We start from the raw sequence: 23114 nt of genomic DNA on the forward strand, positions 1-23114 counted from the left end.
CATTAGAGAGGAGGGAGGGGACAGAAAGATGGCGGCAACGAGGAGAACCAGGAAAATAAAAATGACACACATGACTGAAGAAGAGTGGGATGAAGAGTTAAAATCAATCTATATTCTCTCTTTTTTTTCTTTTCCAAGAGTTCGTCTCACGTCCTAGAGTCCAGAAGTGTTTTTTTTTTGTTTTTGTTTAATTCACCCTCCCACACAAGTCATTTTCTCATTTTCTATTTTTTTCTTCCTTTTTTTATTATTATTGTTTTTTGTTTATCAGTTTGCAATAATATCAGTTTAAAGGGAAAAAAACAAAAGAAAATAAAGAATTAATTATTTACAGTGCTGTTGAAATAATGAAAACAGACGTGATGAATCTACTGTAAAGTAAGTCGCACAAACAGGAGGAAAAAAAATAAACAGAAGAAAAAAAACAATTAAGAAACCAGCGGGCGCTCCGGGTCGATCCGAAGACGGTGGTCTGTATCGGGGATTTCTCGGAGCTCTGGGCAGACATGACATGGCTGATGTGGAGGGGGAGGTGGGGGGAGGGGTAAGGATGGAGGAGGAGGCGGGGGAGGGGCAGAGGGAGCGCGGCGCTGTCTTCGTTAAGTTGGGATGATGCCGTCGCTCCTAAGGCCCCGCTTCAGCTCCAAGTCCTCCAGCTTCTTCCACAGATCCTCCCGCTCCTTCTCCTTCTTCTTCTCACTGGAGTTAACAAAGAAAAACATGGAGGACGGGTTTCATTGTGTGATTGAGACGCTGCAGCCTGCCTTCAAACCTCTCTTTGTTTAAAGGTGCTCTATAAATAAAGTTATTATAACAGCAGCTATATGTTACATTCTCTTTTAGGTCCACACTAAACTGAACACTTTAATTCATTCAACACTTCAATAACAGACTTAAGTAAGCATAATTTATCATACTTCATTTTAAATCTTCTGATGTCTTTTATACTATTTCCTGTGTTTATTATCATGCACCAATCACCAAGTCAAGTCTCCTTGTATGTGCAAACATGTTTGGACATAAAGTGTTTCAAACATTTAATCGAGTTAGAAACCCAAACAGTGTCCATGTTTACGTCTTACAGGGTTCGTATGAAGGCAATGAAGTGGTCCATGAATATGAGCTACGAGTTACTCGTCGTCTCTTTGATTCGTCACAGTTCACTTCGTCTGCGCGCCCTCTGAGCAGCGTGCCGAGGAGGCCGCTTGAACACGCTCGGAGCTGCATAAACAAAGCTCGACATGGCGTGACGCTACGGTGACGTTAGCTTGTGTCAGAGGATCACCAAAGGCTGGAGGATTCTTCTTCTGAGCTCCATGAACATCTGTACATAAGTTCATCCTGCAGATGTGGAGATATTTCAGTCTCATCGTAACATCTCTCTGAACTCCGGCTGCTCTGTGACAATATTCCAGATTTATAGATTTCAAACTGGTGCCTTCTATCAGGGATAGGAGTTTTGGTATCAGAATGAATAAAGTGGGAATAATGCATCTCTACTAATAAACACTTTGAGTGAACTTTGAATCCCGATTGGCCAATAAACACCCAACCTTACTGTGACGGTCTCCCCATTAAACCAGTGAGAGCTTCACGAATAGACTAAGATATTAAAGCCGTTACTCTTATACCCTCAGCTCACGTTGATCCTGATATTTGTGGCGTGTGATGACAGTAACGCGGTCGTTATTCACATTATTGACGACTGTGATGAAGATGTGAACGTGAGCGGCTCCTCACCGCTGGCGGTCCGACTTGTAAGTGGCTGTGAGTTCGTCAAATAAGGTACTGTTCATCTCCATGAAGGCCTTCAGTACGTTGTACACCAGCGCCACGATGGCCCTGAGGAGGGAGGACAGAGGGGGGGGGGGGTCAAAGCTCACAAGTGATGACGTGAACAAAAAGTTTACAGCACCTATGAACTCTAAATCACTACTGAGAAGTTTAAAGAGCCATTTCAACTCATTTTCACTTGGATTTTATCTTGTTTACTGCAGCAAAGAGACGCTGCTCTCTGCTGTTTTCAGTAAACAAGAGTCCTCATGTGGCAAAGACAGCTTATTGAGAACTTCAGGTCAAAACACACACATGAGAAGAAGGAAAAAAACACGAGGAGAGCTGCTGACGAAGCTGCCGGTCAGCAAAAAAGCGATGACTGAGCGTGGGAACATGAACATCAGGGCGAAAAGCATCTTAAACAACAAGAAACCGGAATGTTTCTTGCTGAATATCTGCAGAGACTCACGGGTTCCAGTGCTCTTTGGAGATCCTGTAGAGGCTGGCGAACATGATGGGCAGGATGACGCTGGAGTTCTCCTCGATCAGACTCATGATGTACTCGTTGTTCCAGTAGTACAGAGTTCGCTCTGCAACCTGGGCCCGAGGACACAAACCCGTGAACCAGTGTTCCCTTTAAACCAAACGGCACCACAAAGAACCCGAATACATTCTGCGCATGCTTGTTCTCAACACCACGGGTAAACTCATGCTGGATCAGTCCTCCACCGACCTGGAAATGTGGGCTGGAGACGCATCTGGAGATCTGTTTGAAGAGCGGCTCCTGGATCTTGACGAACTGCGTGGGCTCGATGACGTCCAGGATCTCCTCCAGCTCCCCTAGAAACATCACCTGCCACCGCAGCACAGGAGGGAAACGTTTAAAACACACACACGCGCACACACGCACACACACACACGCACGCACACGCACACACACACGAACACACACACCTCTTTTTGACTGCAGGTTTTTGGCCAGAACTTCAGTAAGCCTCTGATGACCTGAGGGGGAGGAAGAGACTGTTTTATTGGTTTTCACTTGTATTTAACACTTCGTGAGTTGTTGTTTCTGATCCGACTGCACCCAAAGCATCCGCTGTAGCAGCAATATGATTGGCTGGTTGTACAGCAGCCTCTGTCAGCCAAAGTATCCATTGATTGTTTAACTCTAGCGGACAAAGAAACAGTCTGGAGTTGTTCCGTGTTGAGACTGGAGTCTCGTGCTGCTGGTTTGAGTGGATACTTACTGGTTCTGTTAATGTTGGGTCTTTCTCTAGGAACTGTACAATGCAATACGCCAACTGCAGGGAGAGGAGAGCACATGTTAGAACACGCTTAGCAACAGCAACTCAGAGGAACCAAAACCCGGTCTACGTGAACGGGTCATGTGACTTCTGAAACGTCGCTAAAATGAATACGTAGTGTGGATGTAACTGTAGACGGAGACTCTGAGCAGCAATAGGAATGAATAACAATACAATATATTTAAACATATTTCTTGAGCCATACAAGAGCCATCAGACAGACAGACAACAGACAGACAGACAACAGACAGACAAACCTGCATTAAGAAATGAAAGCAGCAAGTCGTACCTGTGCGTGGAAGAGGGACAGACTCCTGACGGTGTGGAGGGGGATCAACACTTTGACCAGAAACTGTTTATGCTCCGCTTTCAGTGGCAGAGCGAAACCATTGATTATACTGAGAGAGAGGGGGGGGGGGGAGAGAGAGAGGGAGAGAGAGGGAGAGAGAGAGAGGGGGGGGAGGGAGAGAGAGAGGGAGAGAGGGAGAGAGAGCATGTAAAGATAATTTAAACATGAACACATGGAAGAGTTTCATGGTGACGCTCTAAAGAGCAAGTGGAAGATCAATGAGCTGCAGACATAAAGAGACTGTTTATACGGAGGACAAATACAGAGATGTGACATTCAGGCTCACTGGGAACTTTTAATCTCCACAAACGCCGTCACTGGTGGGTTTTTAAACTGAGGCACCGACTCATCTGATCCGACATTGAGGGGGAGTCTGAGCTAAAACAGCAGAAGTGAGATCCTCTTTGGTTTTAAGCCTGAACTGTGAAACTTCGAACAGGATCTGATTTTATAAACGGGTTAAAACGTCGGGCTTTAAAAATAATCAACAGAATCCTAAATTGAATTCTGTAGCGGATTGCTCATCTTTAATTATATCTATTATCAATATATCCGTTGCTGCTGGAATTAGAAAACTGACATGAACACAAACAAAAATTATTTATTTTTATCTGTGAACCAACAGATGATCAGAGACCAATTGTTGCGGCTTCATTCTGAACATTTTCAGGTGTTAAAACTTATTTTTTAATGGATTAAAAAGAAGTTGAGCTGAGAGGATTAATTCATTTCTTATCTACAAGTCGATCTCTGCTCTCGACTCTTCCCCGAACTTCACATCTCTACTCAGATTTTGGCTCGATGACAGCATATTAACACTCCGCTTCACCATTTCTTATCAATCTCCTGCGTTCTGGGGCATCTCTTTGAAAAAGATCCGTGTCTCCATTAAGAGTGCGCGACTAAATGAAAAGATAAAAACCTCCCCGTGTGGTCAGGACTAAATAAAAACAGGGCCGAGCTCTTGGCTCTGCATAAAGGCATCGGCTAACAGAGTGTGAATGTGCGTCTGAGGGTCGGAGGCCTCCACATACCTCCCCAGGATCTCCAGCAACTCAGCCACCCCGTTGAAGTGCTCCGTCTCATAAACAAAGCTAGAGGAGACCAAAGAGAGGAGGCAGGAGTTAGACAACTAACACCAAGAGGATTAGTAAACTAACATGATGAATGAAGAGCAGCATGATATGTGTAGTTGTATAAATATATACTTATTGCACTTTCACATATAAATAAACAGAGGATTGCTTTCACTTTCATGTTGTGCAACATTTCTGTCCAAATCTTTGCATCAAAATCATACTAATAACCAAACAAGGTATTCTTTGACTGAATTCGATGCATTTCTTGTTATTTGCTGTTTTGAAGCCTCGATTTCAGAGTTCCGGTCGTCGCCATCTTGTCTTTTTTGCAGCCAGTGAACAGAAGTGACCATATTAGGACTGAGGAGTGACGTGGAGACGCCGTGTACGTCTCTGGTAGAGACCTGTCAATCACCGTGTAGCCCCGCCCTAAAGCATCCCCTGCTTTATGGTCTGTGTGACTCTAAATGGACCATAATGTACTAAATGAACATCATGCTGTATTGAAGAAGACTTGAAACTAGAGATTGAGACATAAACTCATGTTTACTAGATTGATCGAGATAAACAAACCGTTTTTCGTCTACTCACCGTAGAAAAATATTATTGATCTGTTTTCGTATAAAAGCCCTCAGACCCAGGAATTTGCCGTAGATTCTATGCAAGACTGTCTTCAGGTAGTCTCTCTCCCGAGGATCCTCGCTGTCAAACAACTCCAAGAGCTGGAGGAAGAGGAGGAAGAGGAGGAACACGGACGGACGAAAGGACAATCAGAACCCGATGATGACGGACAAACATCGAGGCAAAGAAAGACACGGAGGAACGAAGCGGCGAGACAGATATGTAGAAGATACGTGAAGCTTCACCATCAGACAGACTCACACACTCACCTGTAGGACAAACTTCTGGTCTATGTACTTTTTGGCAATGCTGGGCTGGAATTCCTGACTCTCCAAGAACCGGATGAAGAACTCGTATACCAACTGGAGAGAGACGAAGAAGAAGAGAAGGATGGAGGAAGGAGGGAGAGAGAGAGTTGTTGTTAGAGCTAAAATGATCTTTTAATTCACTTGGTGAACCTCTGATTAACTTTGGACACGAACTAGAGTCAAACCTCCTGCTGTACAACAACAAGTTGATTAAACAATTTGAAAACAAAATACTTAATCCGACATGTTGCTCTGATGAGAGCCCACGACCCAGACTGGACTGGATCAAAGGTCTAAAGGGAGGGCTTATCGAGCGTTTGGATTTCTGAGCATGTGGGTAATTAAAAGGATTTTGATCGGGGAGGAAATAGGTTTATAACTTTGGACAAATTGTGCAAATGAGACAAAAAAATATTATTAATTAATTCACTTTTTACCAGGAAGCTTCTCCTTGAGATGTACATCTCATCTCTAAAGGAGTCCTGGGCAGCAGGCACCCAGAGGAGGAGGAGGGGAGGTGACTGGCTCTAAGACCTGGACCCAAAAACTAGACCCGAAACAAAACCCACCAGACCACCAGGAGCCAAACAAAACCACCAGGAGGAATTACAGCATTCAACAAACAACAACAAGTTGGAAAACAAATGGAAGAATGAAATATGTAGATATATATTGACACAATTAAGTATAATAATAATAATAATAATTATTGTATGTTGAACACAACCACCAGGTCAGTGGCTCTAATGGTTCTGAAGTCTCTGAAATAATTCAACATCTTGTGACAGAAAAATCTCCCGATCTCGTGGCTAGCTTAGCATAAAGACGGGAAACAAGAGAACAGTTCTGTCAAAATGTAAAACTCGTCGCACCACTCGATGTTTTCGGTCGCAGTGAGGTTGCCAGGTTTGGTACCATCGTGCCCGTTCACTGACTGAAAGTATCTGGCAACACTACAGAGAAATGCTGGGCGGATGGATGATAGAAGAAACACATGACTTCACCTAAAAGTTCTCTGTTTTGTGCACCAGCTAAACAAAACAAGATGTGTGTTAATTAGGTAACACACACACACACACACACACACCTGTAAGTGTGGCCAGGAGGCCTCGAGCGTGGGCTCGTCTTCATCGGGGTCAAACTCGTTGCTGTCACTGGGCGGAAGGGTCCGGAATATGTTGTGAGACACCTGGAACCAAACACAAGGAGGGAAATGTGAGTCAGCTAGAATCCAACATTCAAATCAACTTTGTCTGTGTGGTCCAGAGGATGGACTACATCGTGTTTTCAGTAGTAATTCACACATTGACCTTTTCACTGCTCCCGAGTTCTCTTCAGTGAAGCAGAAATCTAACACAGAGCTGTGAAAACCTACAATACGGCCTCAAGATGAACGGGATGTTGATATATTTACAATAGAACTGAGAAACTGACTGAAAAGCATTACTATGAAGCTGCTGTGTGCAGTTTTTCCTTTTGCGGGAGGTTTCTTCTAGGACACTCTAGTGTGTGTGTGTGTGTGTGTGTGTGTGTGTGTGTGTGTGTGTGTGTGTGCGGTTGGAATATGGGTCGAGTACACGTTTGAGTGTGGTGAGTTTAGGGATGTGGAGTAAGTGAGTAAAGGACTTCTATATTCCGTCACTGAGCCGCCACAAACGAGTAAAGAAACAGCTGGTAATGCAATGAAACTCATTTTCTATCGTATGTTTCCAATCCGTTTGTTCTGTACTTGGTCATTAATGTCCGTCAGCTTTGGATTCTAAATAGTCGAGTCAATGCCATCGATTTAAAAACAGGATTCGTTTGGTGTTCGTGTTGAAGCTCTTTGTGGGTTCAGAAATGTAAAGATCAAAGAAAGTGGAGCATTGATTCAGCGACTGTTGTCCCGACAGGTTGATTCATGGAGTCGGTGAGAAGGAGAGAACAAGGTTCACTTCCCAGATTTGAAATTGTTGTCTTCAATTTTCTCTTTTGAATTGTGAAATAAAACGGATCGCTTCACCTCTGAACCCCAAAACTACACCGTTGATCTCAGCCAGACACTGTACTGTCAAACAACATTATGGTCCGATTTTCATCTTTCCGACGGTCTTTGAATACATCATGTGAGACGAACGGAAAAATGAACCAAAACGAAGCCAAAACTCTCATCGAAAACATTTCATTCTACATCCCTCATTTACAATCTTCTCCCAAATAAACCGTTTGAATTAAACATCATTTGAAAAGCTTTGAATTCTGAGCTTCTCTGCACAACTATGAAGTCATGATTGATTCATCCGAGACAGACAGTCATGTGACACTTGGACTGAACTGCTGCTGAACACAGAGCAGAGAGGAGAGGCTGCACATAGAGGCTGTAAATGTGAATAGCTTAACACACATAAGATGTAGAGCCTCCATTTGTTTTCCCAACATTGGTAACACTCATAGATACTTGTTGAAAAATGTTCCATATGTATATTCCAGTGTTCTCAAATTTTATGAAATAAATCATCAAATCAATTTAAGTTGTGTTTTTTTCCTCTATGATTTATGGCATTATAACTGTTATTCTGTATAAAGTCCCCTTCTAGTCATGATCGTTCTGTTTGCACAGAGGTGAAGGACTTTTAGATATTGCAGTGAAAAACAAGGCCACAGACGTGAGAGAAGTGAAAAATAAAACACCCCAAAACTGCTTTAGGGTTCAGAGGTTAAGGTGTAAAAATATGTGAGAACTGACACGACATTAGAGGTCCAAACTTTGGGGGTTGCAAATGTGTTTTTTAAGGAGTCGGTCTAAAAAGTTTGGGAAACACTGGATTCAGGATTCATTTTGGTTTCTGTACAACAACTTGGGTCTTGAGCTCGCATCTGAAACAAAACCTGACCTCTTTGAGACATTCCTGGGGTCCCCATCTAAAGACCTGTGTGAGCTGCGTGTGCATGTTGAATGCATGTGTTCCTCCTCCTCACCATTTTGACGACCTCTGGGTAGGCCTGCTCTGTCAGGTAGCCCCGGCTGACGGTCACGTAGTCCACCAGCTCGTTGAGCGTGGAGCGCTTGTACTCCTTCATCTTGAGGTCCGACAGCGTGTCCATGAAGTCAAAGACAGTACAGCACTGCTGCAGCTTCTTCAGGAACAGCTCCGGCTGCTCCGGCGCCGGCACGTCTGGACCCACGAAACAAACGCACCCACAGCGAGAGAGAGAGAGCGAGGGAGAGAGAGGGGAAGAGAGAGAGCGAGAGAGAAAAGTCTGTTAGAGTGGTGCAGAAATAAACGTGAGGTTTCTGACTCTCATAAGTTTGACGAGTATTTATTAATGCCGACATGCATTTGTTTATGTTGTCCTTTTCTTTGTGTTGTTGTCTCATAACTTAAGGTCCACTTACTAACGTTCTGTGGGGCTTTGGACCACGTCAGTGAGTCATTTGTTCAGTTGTCACCTGACCCAAGTATTTATGTTGGTTAAATATTCACATAATATTGCATTTATTTTAATGTCAGACTGACAAAACAAGCTATTTGAAAACACAACGCTAAGCTTTACTTTATGGCAATTTCATAAACTAAAATAAAAATGATATTGATCAATAATAAAACAAATAATCCAGCAACAACAATATCAATATTTAGGGAAAAATTTCCTCCATGATTATATATATATAGTCCTTGAAAATAATCGCCATTTTAATAAATTTAGAATTATCATCCATTCATTTGTCTGTCTGGTATCAACAGAAGATGATCTGCGTGGTTAGCATTCGCAGCGATAGAATAATTAAAAAATGAATACATCCATAAGAAAGAAAACTTCCTAAAATGTGAGTGAAGCAGAAGTATGTTCGTGTGTTTCAATTAAAATGTTTGTCAGAAAAAACAAAGGACGCTCCAGCACGCCTTCAGGCCAACAAGAGAGTTTCCTGCTCAGCCTTTTTTACTTATTCATCTTCTCTGTGCGCGGGTAGGACGAGCGCGACAGCCTCATTATGCAGCGCCGAGCGGTTTTTCGGGGGGCTGAGCTGTCACAAACCGTCTGCATGTACAGGCGGAACGAGGCAGGTGTCTTCATTCTGATCCCTCAGAGGGTCGCCCAGAGTTCAGACCTGCAGGGAGACGCTCTTAACTGATCCCAGACCCGATGTTCCCGTCCCAGCAGCACCGGGACGTTATTATGTAAGAGACAAGCTGCTCTGTGTGTGTGTCTGAAGTGCGTCGCTCCCAAATTACACTTCAAAGTGCTCGTTTGTCATTTTGAATTCCGCTTCATGTCGAACTGCATACAGATGAGTGAGAAACTTTTCAAGCAACAAAGAAATAACTTTTTAACCTCTTCACGATTAGCTCATTCATTCATTTATAGACGTTACCTCGAGCGCTAGGAAACCATTTCATAATGTTCTACAGATCAAACGATGAATTGATCAGTGAAGATAGTTGGTAGATCAATGGATGAATCGTAATAAACAGCTGTTTATCAATACTTTGGTTTGGTGCTTTAGATCCATTAAGAGACTTTTGTATGTCTGTTGACTTCCTAGAGCTTTCATTGTGTCTGCAGATATCAAAAGCTACGTTTTGTACTTTTGATATCACTTTTCAGGGATAAATTAAAACAAATTTGCTGCTGTTGTCGTTCTTTTGCAGTTTAAATAAACAGACATTATGCTAATAGTATTGCTGAATCGTGCCAAGAAAATCCACTTGTTCTGACAAATCACATTGGACTGTTTGTATATTTTAGGACCCAATAAACTCAATAAATAAAACAGTATATTAACATGCATCTGAGATCAAACCATGTCCAGCTTTATGCTCATTGGCACTCTTTGACATTAATTAATGTAGCATGTGATGAGGTTGAGCCTTATCACAGATACATTCTGCTTGTCCTGTCATTTTACCAGGATTATTTTACTTCAAAATGAATGGCAACGCAAACCGGGTCATTTGTGGCTCCAAGACGTTTCTTGTGGTTTGAGAAAGAAATATTTAAAATCAAAACTTCATGAAAAGCTTAATTTTGGATCTTGTCAGTTCTACTACACATCACAGAGACTTAGTGATGCATGTGTTTGTTTTTCCCCGTTAACCCTCTGAACCCTGAAGACATGCGAGATGTAAAAAGCACATTTTCTTTAAACGAGAGACAAAACTACATCGTTCATCACAGCCAGAAGCAATAAATAAATCCTCAGATTTCATATATCCGATCGTCCTTGAACACGCAAGCAACCCAATTATGATATTTCATCAAAAATACTTTATATTACATGTCCCTTTTAAAATGTTTGTTTACTCTCACTACATACTGTAAAAAAACATTCAATTCTGAGCTCGTCAGCGCAACTAGGAAGCCATGATTGATTCTCCTGAGACCAACAGTCATGTGACAACAAATATGTGAAACCTGGACTGAACAGAAGCTGCTGAACACAGAGGAGAGGAGAGGCTGAAGTAGAGGTTGTAGCAATGTAAATAGTTCATTACATAAAGTAAGAGGAGCCTCAGAGAGCTAATGCATCAACTTACAAAGATTGCCCCAGCCAGAAGCCAGAGGGGGAAATGAATCAGCCTTTTTTGTTCTAGATCAAATTAAATTCAGCGGGTCAGAAGGAATGAATGGTTAAACCCTTGAAACCCTCCTGAAGCGCTGACCATTCAAACACAAAGTGCAGTTTCCTGTTCATGGTGAAACAACCCTCATCAGATCTCATCCAGCACATTTAAAGTGATTATTGTGAACATCTTCTTGGTCCAAATGCCACCAGTTACTCACGACCTGCTGCCTTCAGCCTCCAGCTCGGCCACAAACAAACCCAGACCCCCGATAGACCGGCAGGGGTCCTGAGCTCTGCAGGGTTTAATCCTCACTGCACTAACTTAGTTGGGCGGAAAACAACCTCCCACAATACCTCGTCATGTATCAGAGCAAAAGCATCGACTTTGAGCAACATTTTTCATTTCCAACTGAGATATTAAATCATAAAGCAACCTGGATGGAACATAATCTTCAATCTGTGGTGGATAGCACCTCACGGTTCACCTGCCAACAACATCAAAGAAGCTCCTCTCTGCCCTGCATGTGATCACTCAGTGCTCCAACTACCTAAAAGAAGAGCACGGACCAGAATATTAAGGTGGCTGCAGAGTCTACCCGTCCTTGTGGAAGATATTCTGCCGTTTTAAGGTTGCCCTGGTTCGTCAGAAAGTCTGTAAATTACCAGAAACCCAAAGTTTTCAAGCTGCTGTAATCCACACAGACCCAATGAGTGCATGTGAGATAAAGTGACACATCTAGCAGGTGAAACCCCACTGTGAGTCAGTGGCGACTGTATCAGTCGGGCTCTTTCTGTAGCTCTCAAACACACCTAAGACCAGCAGAACTTCACCCTCAAAATGACTGTTTGTACATCAATACTGAGAGAATACTTGATGAAATAAAGTCAATGAAGGCTGCGTTTAAGGACCACAGAACTATATCAAACTCTCACACAACTCAAGTCCAAGTCTCATTTATCCAGACATATGCTTATTGCTTCACAAACGCATGCATTTCTGCCAAAATCTTAATATTTATACAAACTTCTGCCACTACAGTCTCATGCATCTGACGGTAGTGTCCAAAGTGTTTGAAATACGTACGTACAATGTAAAGCAAACCATTCTGCACACACTCCAGTGCAAGTATCTGCAGGACTAAACCAGGCTGAGCATGAACAGAGGTCAGTGGACGCTGGAATAGTATCCGAATTATCATAATCCATATAGTGTTTTCTTTGCAGTGCATTGAATATGTGCATGCTACTTCAGTGTGTGTGAATGAGTAGAGTAGTAAACAGTCTCGCTGTGGTTCATCACAGTAATCACTCTGCTGCTATAGGAGCATGTGAACAGGCCTTAAAGGAAGCTATTCATAGACAGATAATCACACAGGACACAGTAATCCCTCAGCAGAGACACTGACACAGCACAACCAACGGGCTCCGAGCGGGGCGAGAGTACCGGCGTCAATGTGGGAGAGAGAGAGAGAAAAGAGTGTGTGTGTGTAGACTAGAATAACCCAGAAACTACCCTTCACACTCAGCAAGGAAGAACCCTGGAGTGGAAGTGCTACCACACACACACACACACACACACACACACAACGCTGCACAGGATCCTGCAGAAGATCATGTGCCCGTCCGGGAATCGAACCCTGGCCTGTGCAGTATGTGTTATGTGCCCTAACAATTAAGCTGCCGCGTTGCCTATTTTCATGTCTTTTCAATCTATGTTTTATCTATAAAATCGCAGGAAAAAAAGAACCAGAAGTGACAACTACACATGTCTTGTTCTGTCTGACCAACTGTTTAAAATCCAAACATGACAAATCCAGTGATGAAAATGAGGATCCCACCTCTAAAAATCACACCGAGGATAACCGGACACATCAAGAAGGGACCTTGAAATGACTCAATATTACCGCGTCCCGGTGTTTCAGTGGTCTATTGGGAAAATATGATAATACTCTGGAATCCAAATGAATGATTTCAAGTCAATTTGAATTAAACACGAAATGAGCCGCTGAACTTTTCTCTGTCACACGTAGAGTTTTGTCTCCTGCAATTTATAACTGCGTTACATCATTTTGATTATGTCACATCAACTGCTGTGTCGTGGTACATTTAAGTCGCTCTGGTTTGTGGGCTGATGTTTGAAGCCTCGAATTCGGCGATTTGGCCGTCGCCATCTTTGCTTTTTGTAGCCAGTGAACAGGACGTGACCATATTAGGACCGAGGAGGAGTGACGTAGAGATGCCCTATACGCCTCTGGTAGAGACCTGTCAATCACTGTGGTGCCCCGCCCTAAAGCATCCCCTGCTTTATGGTCTGTGTGACTCTAAATGGACCATAATGTACTAAATGAACATCATGCTGTATTGAAGAAGACTTGAAACTAGAGATTGAGACATAAACTCATGTTTACAATGTTTACTGAGGGAATAAATCAAGAGAGAAGTAGAGTCATTTTCTCATAGACTTCTATACAACCAGAGGAGTCGCCCCCGAAATCGTCAGAACTGGAGGTTGCTGCCTGCGTAAAAGGCTAAATCTTAAATCACTTAAGTGAGCATGAGACACAACATGTCCATTTCTATGGAAGAACTTGTGATGGTGCCTTGTGTTGTGTGAAAATGTGGCACTGTTGACACCTGGTCAGAGAGCTATAAAAGCATCCTATTTCTTACGAAGCTATCTGGTCTCATATCAACAGGACTATTCTGAGACGCTGTTTGAGTGCAGCGTAGAAACACTGAAGCCTCACCCGGCTTCTCTCCTTCCTTCCTGCCTGTTCTGTCTCTCAGCTTTTGAAGACACTCATTTTGACTCCCTCGGCAGAGGAAGAGAGAAGTCGCTGCTGCTTAATTAATGGTGGAAAAAAGAGATTAACGACTCAGAGAGAGCGAGAGAGGTCTGATGGCTCACCACAGGAGCTTCTTTAAGTTAATTACATCACAGCATTTTATTTTAGTGGCCAAACATGATTTGGGTAAGTTTATAGACTATAAGGAGCTCACATGGTCGGTCATTAAAAGTGACTTCAGACCTGCTTCAAAACAACACTGAAAATAAACAAAATAATTTTCTGTACGGATTATAAAGTAATTATACGGATGAAGAAAAGAGTAAAGAGTCTGTGGATGTGCTCATGTTGCCGCTTTAAAAATGTATACTAGGGCATCGCTTCTTAAAGGTAAATAAAAGAAAATGCATCTGGAAGACGTTACAGTAGAAATATTAAAATCTGATCATTTTACAGTGGTGATGCATTCATTTGGCTTTCGTCCAAAGTAACCTACAGTAAGTGCATTTAAACCACGCGGGAGAAAGAGCTCGATAACATCCGACAGTGGGAGTGCGAATCCCTTTTAAACAAATAAAGCACTTTCAGTTAGAGTGTTTTTCCTTTGTGCTGATTTGGCCTTTTAGGCGTTGATCAGAAACATCTTAGAAGAATCTATAAACATACACAAACTTTTCAGATTTTTCACAAAAGCTTTCACAAGCAGACATACATTTAGAGTACATTTAGTTTCCATGTGATGACATTATCAATGTCTATTTTACAAACATCATCAGTGTCAAATAATCGGGGGTTAGTGATAAAACTTTACCCCAAATTCAAGGTATTTGCTCCACAATCAAGCGGGGCAAAAAAAATGGTTTTGTTTTGTATGTAAATGCTAAAATATATTTAAATTGTTTTTTTAAGTCCACCCCCCCCCCCCGACATTTATCTACGTTTGGCTGAATCACAGCTACAATGACAGAAGTTACTTTGGTATTTATCAAGAGGAAAATACTCCACTGCCGTGCGTCACTATTCTTAGGTTCTCCTGCTCTCACTCACACACACACACACACACACACACACACACACACACACACACACACACACACACACACACACACACACACACACACACACACACACACACACACACACACACACACACACACACACACACACACACACACACACTCTAGTCGAGGAAGGTGTAAGATGACCAGGAACACACTCTAAGAACAGTCCACACACACTCAGTGTAAAGGGGAAAACCCCTCGTCTATAAAAGCAGTGAGCGGGCGAGCAAGCTTGAGTTACAGCAGAGAGAGAGAGAGAGAGAAAGAGAGACAGATAGAGACAGAGAGAGACATTACAGTGTCATGTATGTACACACACACACACACACACACAACATAGAGAGGTATAAACAGTGGAGGTGGAGATTAGTGAAACAGGAAGACGTGTTATTGAGGAATGTCAAGGCTCTGTGGGTGAGACCTTTGCTCTAATATCTCCTGCTGGTGGCTTCTAATTAACCTTATTTCCCCGGAAACAACAGAGCAGTCTTTTTATCGTTGGTCACTGGAGTTGTCGGGGATTAAAAGCTCTGAGTCAATAGTTGTGTCTCTTTAAGTTTTGCCATTTTAACTTTAGATATAATTTGTCTGAGTCCCTCTAAACAGGACCAGCTGCTAAAGATATAAAGGTAAAGCCTAGATTAAAACATGATATTCTTTCATGGATACTCCCAACATATGTATGGATATACATGTATATATACATACATATATTGATTACATGTTGGTGTCTCAGACATTTTTTACGACTGCAAAAAGCTCCGGAGTTATTGGAAACAATCCTACGCAGAACATAATTATACAAATAGTATAGCACTAATAACATTAGCGTGGCCTGATCTTTATCTGCAACTGTGCAGCATTCAAATGTTGATTGAGAGAATTCTAAAGTCAATATTGTGAATGAAGCCCTATAAGAAAATAGTACAGAAGAGTCGCTAAGTCAGCAAACTGACTCAGTAAAAGCAGTTTCACACAAACATCAAGCTAATATTATTCACCATGAGCTAAAGGTCAGAGCTGCAACATCCCACCGTATATGATGCTCTTTATTGCTTTTCATAAAAGAACAACTCCCAGCCTCCAATAAAATCCCTGACATCATGTGATGTCAGGGATTTTATTGGAGGTATGTTTCGCAACACATCGGTGATATTTCCTCGTTAGAAACTGTACTGCGGTCGACTACAGACACCAGACGTGTTATTGAATTAAAGTGAGATTCTGATATTGTGAAAACACTGAAGGGAACATTCTTACAACTCAGCTCTGACAGCTGCACACTCGCATTCAGCCAAGAACGGCTGCGGCACAAACGGTACACATGAAAGTACTGTACACACGTGTGCAGGGTTTGTGTAACAGAAGGCCTGCAACATATAAATATATGTTGATGACCGAGATACCATCCGTGTTCTCAGGTCTCATATACGCGGCCCTGCGAGGCGCCAGGCTGCTGTCAATCATTAACACATGCAGGCATTCTGGGTAAACTTTTCTCCCGGAGACTCCAGCCAACAACGCGGCAGATGGCGGAGCTACGGAGCTCCAGAGTCACTTTCACTCCCGTGTTCAGGTAACAAGGTGTCGCAGGTACTAAACGTCTGAATATGTCTCTCACTGAGACTCCTGCAAGCTCCCAATGAGAGCAAACAGCCGAAAGCTCCATCAGAGCTTCATCAGTGATCAACCTTGGTCAACTAACTTTTTCATTTCTGCCTTAAAAGGGTACATTTCACAATGTTTAAACCGGTCTGGAAACAACAGCTAAGAGCACATAACAACATTGAAAGTGTGTTTTCTTTCTGTAGTTGTTCCTCATGTTCATACTGGCCTTTCCTACAATCCACAGTTCTTGTTCTGTGCAAAAAAAATGTATTCAAAAGTTTATCTGAAGTTAATTAAATGAATTAGGAAGGAGTCTCTTCATGACAATATAAACAGCATAACTGTGAAGCCATCCTTTAAGTGTGCCCTGGAGCACATTTAACACCAGTAACCGTAAAGAACACCTTCAAAGAAATGTCCTCCAGCACTTAAACCCAACCCCTTCCTCTTCTTCTTCGTCTGAATTTGCCCTTTTTGTTGCTGGAGTCTGGTGTTAACACTCAGCGGGGTCAGAGGTTACGTTCCCTGAACCGTTCCATGAGCGAATAACTTGAAGGTTTCTACTCAGACTTCAGCTGTAAATGCCAGTGATGCTTGTTGTGTTGGTGGATAGACGGCTCCATGACAAGACACATCATAAAATACTTAATAATTATGCATGCGTCTGATTAAAAAACAATGTATATTTACAGGATTTTTATTTATTTTACACTACCTCTGCCCAAAGCAGAGAACAGAGGCTAAAGTGCTACTTTAAATGCTATTTGATAATAAAAACGATATTTATAGTAGAGTTAACAAAGTGCTTTGACAGACAAAGCAGCAAAAACAAGGCAATAAAACAGCAGCAAACTAAGTTAAAACCTGGTAAAACAGTACGATGAAGAATAAAACCAATCGATACAATCACAACAAACTAATAAATAAAATAAATTATGATTTATATATTATAAATAAATAAGAAATTTGTAAAATAAAACATGAATAAAATAACAAAATAAAGCACGAAAGCGACGTCATCATATAAAAGCCAGCCTGCAAAAAAGGGTTTTATAAAGTGATTTAAAAGAGATTCTCCTCAGGCAGGTCGTACCAAAACCACCTGAGATATCTTTTCTGAGCTCGATGACAATCACCTGAGCCGAGGTTATTCTATGGAAAAAGACCAGCGCGCCCTCGGCCTGAGACTCACGTCTGAAACTCAAAAGCTGCAGCAGCAGCAGGACCGATCACCTGGGACGGTTTCACACAAAGACCGCGTTCACGAGTCCAGGTGAGGGAGGAACCGGGTCGCTCTCAAGGACTCGCATAGCAGGAAGTCCACCAGACAAACTCAACAAGAACAACACAGGAGGTACCCGTCCTTCACCTGGGCTCAAACACTGCCTGTCTTAACACAAAGAAGACATGTGGACACGTTAGTGTCTCCATCGGTACACGCTGATCCACAACGCTGGGTTGGATTCGAGCTGGTTTTGTTTGGATTTTACGATTATGGCATTTCTAGGAAAGATTTGTTCTCTCTTTACTTATTCTAGGATTCGTTCCTCAGTAGTTACTCATTTAAAACCAGAATTTTGCCAATTTTAGATTGTTCATAAGAAAGTTTCTTTTGTTTAATGAAAAGAAGGATTTTTTAGAAAAAAAAGGTATTGAATGTGTAGTTTTAAGTGTTAAATCTTACGTATCTTTTAAACAAAATGTTCTATCTCAACGGATACATATTTCATTATCCTATAATCAGTTTCCGTTCTCCTTTTTCCATGATTTTCCATCGATTCCATTCCCTGTTTAATCCTGATAAAGTCTCGTTATGTCATTTGACAAAGCAAAGAAACCAAAATATTAACTGTAATGAAGTTATGAGCATTAGTTGATGAATTGATTAGTTTATTGACGTAAACAGCTTTGATGAAAGGACTCTTCGTTTCAGTAAATTATCAAGCAGAACTGTCAAACGTTGTCTGGTTGCAGCTCCTCAGACGTGCGAGTCTGTTTTATATCAAAGTAAATTAAATGTCTTTGTGTTTCAGACTGTTGGAACAAAACAAGAAGTCCAACTCTGCACTGTGGCCAATATGATTTCCAGACGTGTTACAGACTTCAATTCATCAAAAAAAAAGCATAATTGAGAATGAAAATAATCAGTCGTTGCAACCCAGATGGAAGCTCAGCGGGCCCAAACCTATTCCTTAATGAACTCCTGGTTCCCATTCAGAACCGGTTAGGAAGCCATTCAAAGAACCAATCAAAACAAAAACACCTTCCTCCACATGGACCGCAAAACGTTCTCAGTCCACCTGTGAACTTTCTATTCTCCTCTCAGCCAGTAGAAAAACACTCGTCTTCTGTTACCATTCCCGGTCCATTTTAAGTCTACCTTTCCATCTGCCTCACACAAACACACACAGTCCTTGAGAGCGGAGGCTAACTTTAACATACAGCCCCCCCCCCCCCCGACACACACACACACACACACTCACTTAATCAGGTTTCCTCTCCCTGTTCGGCACCAACAACGGTAGAAAACCAGAGTCATGGACGTTGCGGTTTGACCCGATCTGAGCCAAACATGTGGACCACTGAAGCTCCTTCTTGCGGGCTTGTTTGTAGCGAGTGGGGCTGGGAAAATGTAAAGAGACACCTCGTGGATCAGGTTTCTCCTGAGGGGAGGGAGGACGAGGCTGCATGGTGGTGGGCTTCATCTCAGGTCTCTGGCTTTCCTTCTATTTTCTGCACTTCTCTTCTTCTTCTTTTTTTTGCCCAGAGGTCAGAGACAGATCAGTCCTCCTCCACGAGGTGGACGTGAGCCGGCGACGTGAGGAGAACCTAATTCGGGCTGGAAACGCCGACAACACGCTCCGACGCATTAGAGTTTTGTCCACGTTGCTGCTGAAATCAGATGTGTGCTCCTAAGGGCTGTTGGTCATGTTTTTTCCCTGTTTGTGCCACAGCGGGATGTCACAGCAGCTAACGTCAGTGTGGAGGGAGAGGAGAGAAACCTCCAGGAGAGCTGGGAGGAAAACACTCCAGTCACAGGAGGAGGAGGACAACAGGAAACCTGATTTCTACTCACAAATCTTTCTCCTCTACTCACTCGGACTACAAAGTCACCCTTTAAGTTTATCAGCATGACAGGCAACTTGAATTAAACAAGTAGAAAATGTTGGATAACCGAGTTAAATGCATTCTTTCAAGTCTTTCGTAGGAGTTCGGGTATAAGATAATCCTTTACGCTTTGGTTCGTTGGGTTTAGTTTTACGGATGCTTATAAAATCTATTCATCATTAGCATTGTACATAATGAATATAGCCATATAATACTGTTACGTTGGGGGGGTTGCAAGAAACATTTAGAAAATAGAAGCTGGGACCAATGTGATGCTAACTTCCTGTTGAACTACAGTAACACGTCATCCCTGCAGTGCGCTATGAGATGCTAGCAAGCTAATCTGCTACCACTATTGGCTGCTTCAATGTTATGTGAACAGACAAACCGGCTAACATGTCATTTAAAATTAAAGGAATCCATAAATTGTGTTTTTTCTGAATTTAATTAACTACAAGTTGTTTGCATTAATCTTTATGAAGGTAAAAGGGAGTTTGGCTGCGACTTTTTATTGACTTTGTTTCCATTGAAACCATCGATTTTACATTTCAAAATGTCAGCAATGATTGTTCAAAATCAAATCAATAGGGTAGTGTTTTATCAAAAAATAAATATCTATATATATCTATATCTATATCTATATCTATATATATATATATATATATATGGAGATGAGTGTCTGACAGGAACCTCTCTCTCTCTCTCTCTCTCGATAGAGACAGCGATACTGGACAAAGACCGATGAATCAAACAAATAAAACTTTTAAATAAACTGAATGAGTCCATTTTATCCTGACTGTGGTCCTAACTCCATTAAACTAAAATACTTACTGCTGCACTCCAACACCACCAACACACACTCCTGCCAACCCTCCGGGGGTTTCTTGTTAATTATACACTTGTTGGATGTTGTGAACAGGATATTTGTTTCAGACAACACCAAACCAGTGGTAACACCACTTAGCTTGTTCAACGTGACGTCAAGAGTCTATCGGATTGACTGGACTTTAAAGGTCACGGCTTTATCGATAGGCTTTCACACTAAACCTCTAGCGAGAGCTGAAGAAAAAAGCCTCATAGCCAAAGTAAAGCACACCTCTGCGGCTCAATCTGACCCGTTATACAGTCTCAACGTCCCAGAGCCTCAAGTCACTAAACACCTTGAAACCAGGCACAAAAGCTCTGGGATTTAGTCAATCTGAGACCTGGATTTTAGTACAGTTCGAGGTACATCCTGGTCCTGTAAATACTTCATTCACAGAGGTAAGAAAACTCTCTGCTGAACCAGGGGCGTTGATTTTTGGTATGAATTGAAAATCTACTGGGTCAATTGTGAAAATTCCTCCAGCGTGTGTCATCCTTTTGCCCGAGGATCTCCCCCCCGAGGAAGCTGTGCCCTCCTGGTCTTCCTCTAAAAACGTCTACGAATGAGCTGCACTGCTAACGACAGGATTTATGTAATCCACCGAGCTTCACAGAGACCCTGCTCGTCATTTTCTGGCTGAAGTCTGAACTGTGACGGTGACTAACCCCACAAGGAGGAGGAGGAAGAGGAGGGGGAAAAGATGTGATTTGTGCATCTTGATGATGTGCTTTCCCAGCACAGCTGTCCAGATGTACGCCCACCTCTCCTGCTGATGTGTACATGCGTACCTCAAGGCGGGAGGCGAACACAGAGAGATTATGGAAATGAACAGGGAGAGACACAGCGAAGCAGCTTCCTCCATGAGAACGATAATAAATGAATTTGCATCCCAACAGGAAAATGTTAAGTGAAGAACAAGCAGGAGAGAAGGCTTGTTTTTGTTGAGTTGTGGCCGGAAAATACAGAAAAACAAGAATCACATCCCGCTGCCACACTGAGTGATAACATCCTCTACGCGTACTGAAAAATAAATAGAAAGCAAGAAAACAGGAAATCCTTTTTTGTAGAAACAGCGGACGTCGTGCTTTTTTGTTGTTTAAAGTGGCGCAGAAATAAAAGATGCATCTTCCTTATGAATCAAAACAGTCCTGAAAAATCCTGCAGCTCTGTATTCACAGCAGGAGAACGTCGACTTCAAAAGGAATAGCAGACGTGTCTGGAGAGTATTTACAGAAAAAAAACTACAAAAGAATCTTTGATGCGAAATAACGAATGTGCAGCACGGAGGTAACAAATAAAAATAGAGTTAATTGTAAAAAGAACAATCTTAAAAACAATAAAATCTTAAAAAATAGAAACACATTTGTCCCTGACCTCTTTCCCCAGACGCTGGTGTAATATAAAAAATAGTCACATGTCCCTCAGTCACACAACGCTGAGCGATTAGAGGCAGATGAGCTCTAGACGTAAGAGGGCCTGAAGGCCACACGTGTGTTATGGTCGTCTGAGGTTGGCCTCTCACAATGGTTCCTCTCATTTACCAATGTATTTACTGGTTGGCGTTTCAACAGAGACTCTACTGTTTATCTGTGACTTCAAAAGTTCACAACAGACGAGTGGAAGAGGAGAACTCAATCCTCGCTCTTCCACTTGGTTTACACAAACGTATATATGGGGTCAGAGGTCAGCGTGGTGGTCTTGTGACCAGGCGGAAGGTATCCTGAGACGGTGCTGCTGTACGTAGACCCTAAGGTAACGAATCTTATTCAGGTAATAAAAAGCTGCTCTTCTCATGCAGCGTGTCTACGTTGCTCATAGCTCTGAATAGCATTCATGGCTAACTGGCTTGGCCAGTTGCTGCTAGCACAACAGCTATTCAGAGCTATGAGCAACAACAGTTATTGCCTCATTGCTTTTCATTTGGTAGCCGTGAGAGACCTTAGTCTGTAATGCAAGTATGTCTGCATGAAAAGATGTACAAATATTATATATTCGCTAATCGCGGTTAGCATTTCCCCATTGGCCGTAATGTTAAAATTAGCTTAGAAGCTAGCGACATGTTATGATGTTCAGAGAAGAAGACAACTTTAGTACTGTTAAAAGCATCTTGCTGTTCAACGGGGACACCTGCGGCTTATAGACCAGTGCGGCTTATTCATGTACGAGTTCTTTTTTTTCTTTTAAGAATCAGCTGGTGCGGCCTATATACCGGTGCGCTCTATAGTCCGGAAAGTACGGTATCTCCTGTTGGTGGTTGAGGTTTTTAAATCACGTACGTATTCCACATAACTGTCAGTTGCACCTAAACCGAGAGAGATGATCGCTTGTTGAGCGGACAGCCACTCCACCAGACTCCACCACTCTCAGCTCATTGTGCAGATTAATATGAGCTACAGGAATAAAGGACATAAACTTTCATATCAGACTCCACATCCAGCAGCAGCCACACAGCCTCAAACAGAGCAACATATCACTGACTTTAAGAACGTGATTATGAGCACTGTGTTCATAAGGTACAGTACGTCTGCAGGAACAGAGTACAGTACAGCAGCAGCAGACGGGGAATAACTGAAATCTGTTGTCGGTGACGCGTCCCGACCGCGTTTCTAATTCAGGACTCTGTTGTAAGGAAGCGGCCTCCTGCGGTGTACTGCGGTGTAGAAGCTGCAGACTGGGACTTTAAGAGGAGGTGAGAGATGAA

At 42.4% G+C, this 23114-nt stretch overlaps 1 protein-coding gene across 9 annotated transcripts in view; it reads right to left on the reverse strand.

Moving 5' to 3' along the window:
• Positions 1-212: 212 nt before the first annotated feature.
• The window catches only part of ppp2r5eb (protein phosphatase 2, regulatory subunit B', epsilon isoform b), a 32849-nt gene continuing 9947 nt past the window's right edge, over positions 213-23114 (reverse strand). For 8 of the 9 annotated variants that reach the window (XM_079286870.1, XM_079286869.1, XM_079286867.1 and 5 more), the window contains exons 3-14: positions 8399-8595; positions 6528-6629; positions 5402-5494; positions 5103-5233; positions 4467-4526; positions 3373-3481; positions 3027-3080; positions 2731-2781; positions 2510-2629; positions 2246-2373; positions 1741-1842; positions 213-699 (exon numbers count right to left, since the gene is read on the reverse strand). In XM_079286870.1, coding sequence (XP_079142996.1) covers positions 600-699; positions 1741-1842; positions 2246-2373; positions 2510-2629; positions 2731-2781; positions 3027-3080; positions 3373-3481; positions 4467-4526; positions 5103-5233; positions 5402-5494; positions 6528-6629; positions 8399-8595 — 1247 coding nt within the window. In that variant the 3' untranslated portion in view covers positions 213-599. Of the gene's footprint in view, positions 700-1740; positions 1843-2245; positions 2374-2509; positions 2630-2730; positions 2782-3026; positions 3081-3372; positions 3482-4466; positions 4527-5102; positions 5234-5401; positions 5495-6527; positions 6630-8398; positions 8596-18923; positions 19057-23114 lie in introns of those variants that run through there. The other variant, XM_079286872.1, reaches the window with a different exon arrangement.

Source organism: Melanostigma gelatinosum (genome assembly GCF_949748355.1).
Source record: "Melanostigma gelatinosum genome assembly, chromosome: 16".
NCBI classification, from domain to species: domain Eukaryota; kingdom Metazoa; phylum Chordata; class Actinopteri; order Perciformes; family Zoarcidae; genus Melanostigma; species Melanostigma gelatinosum.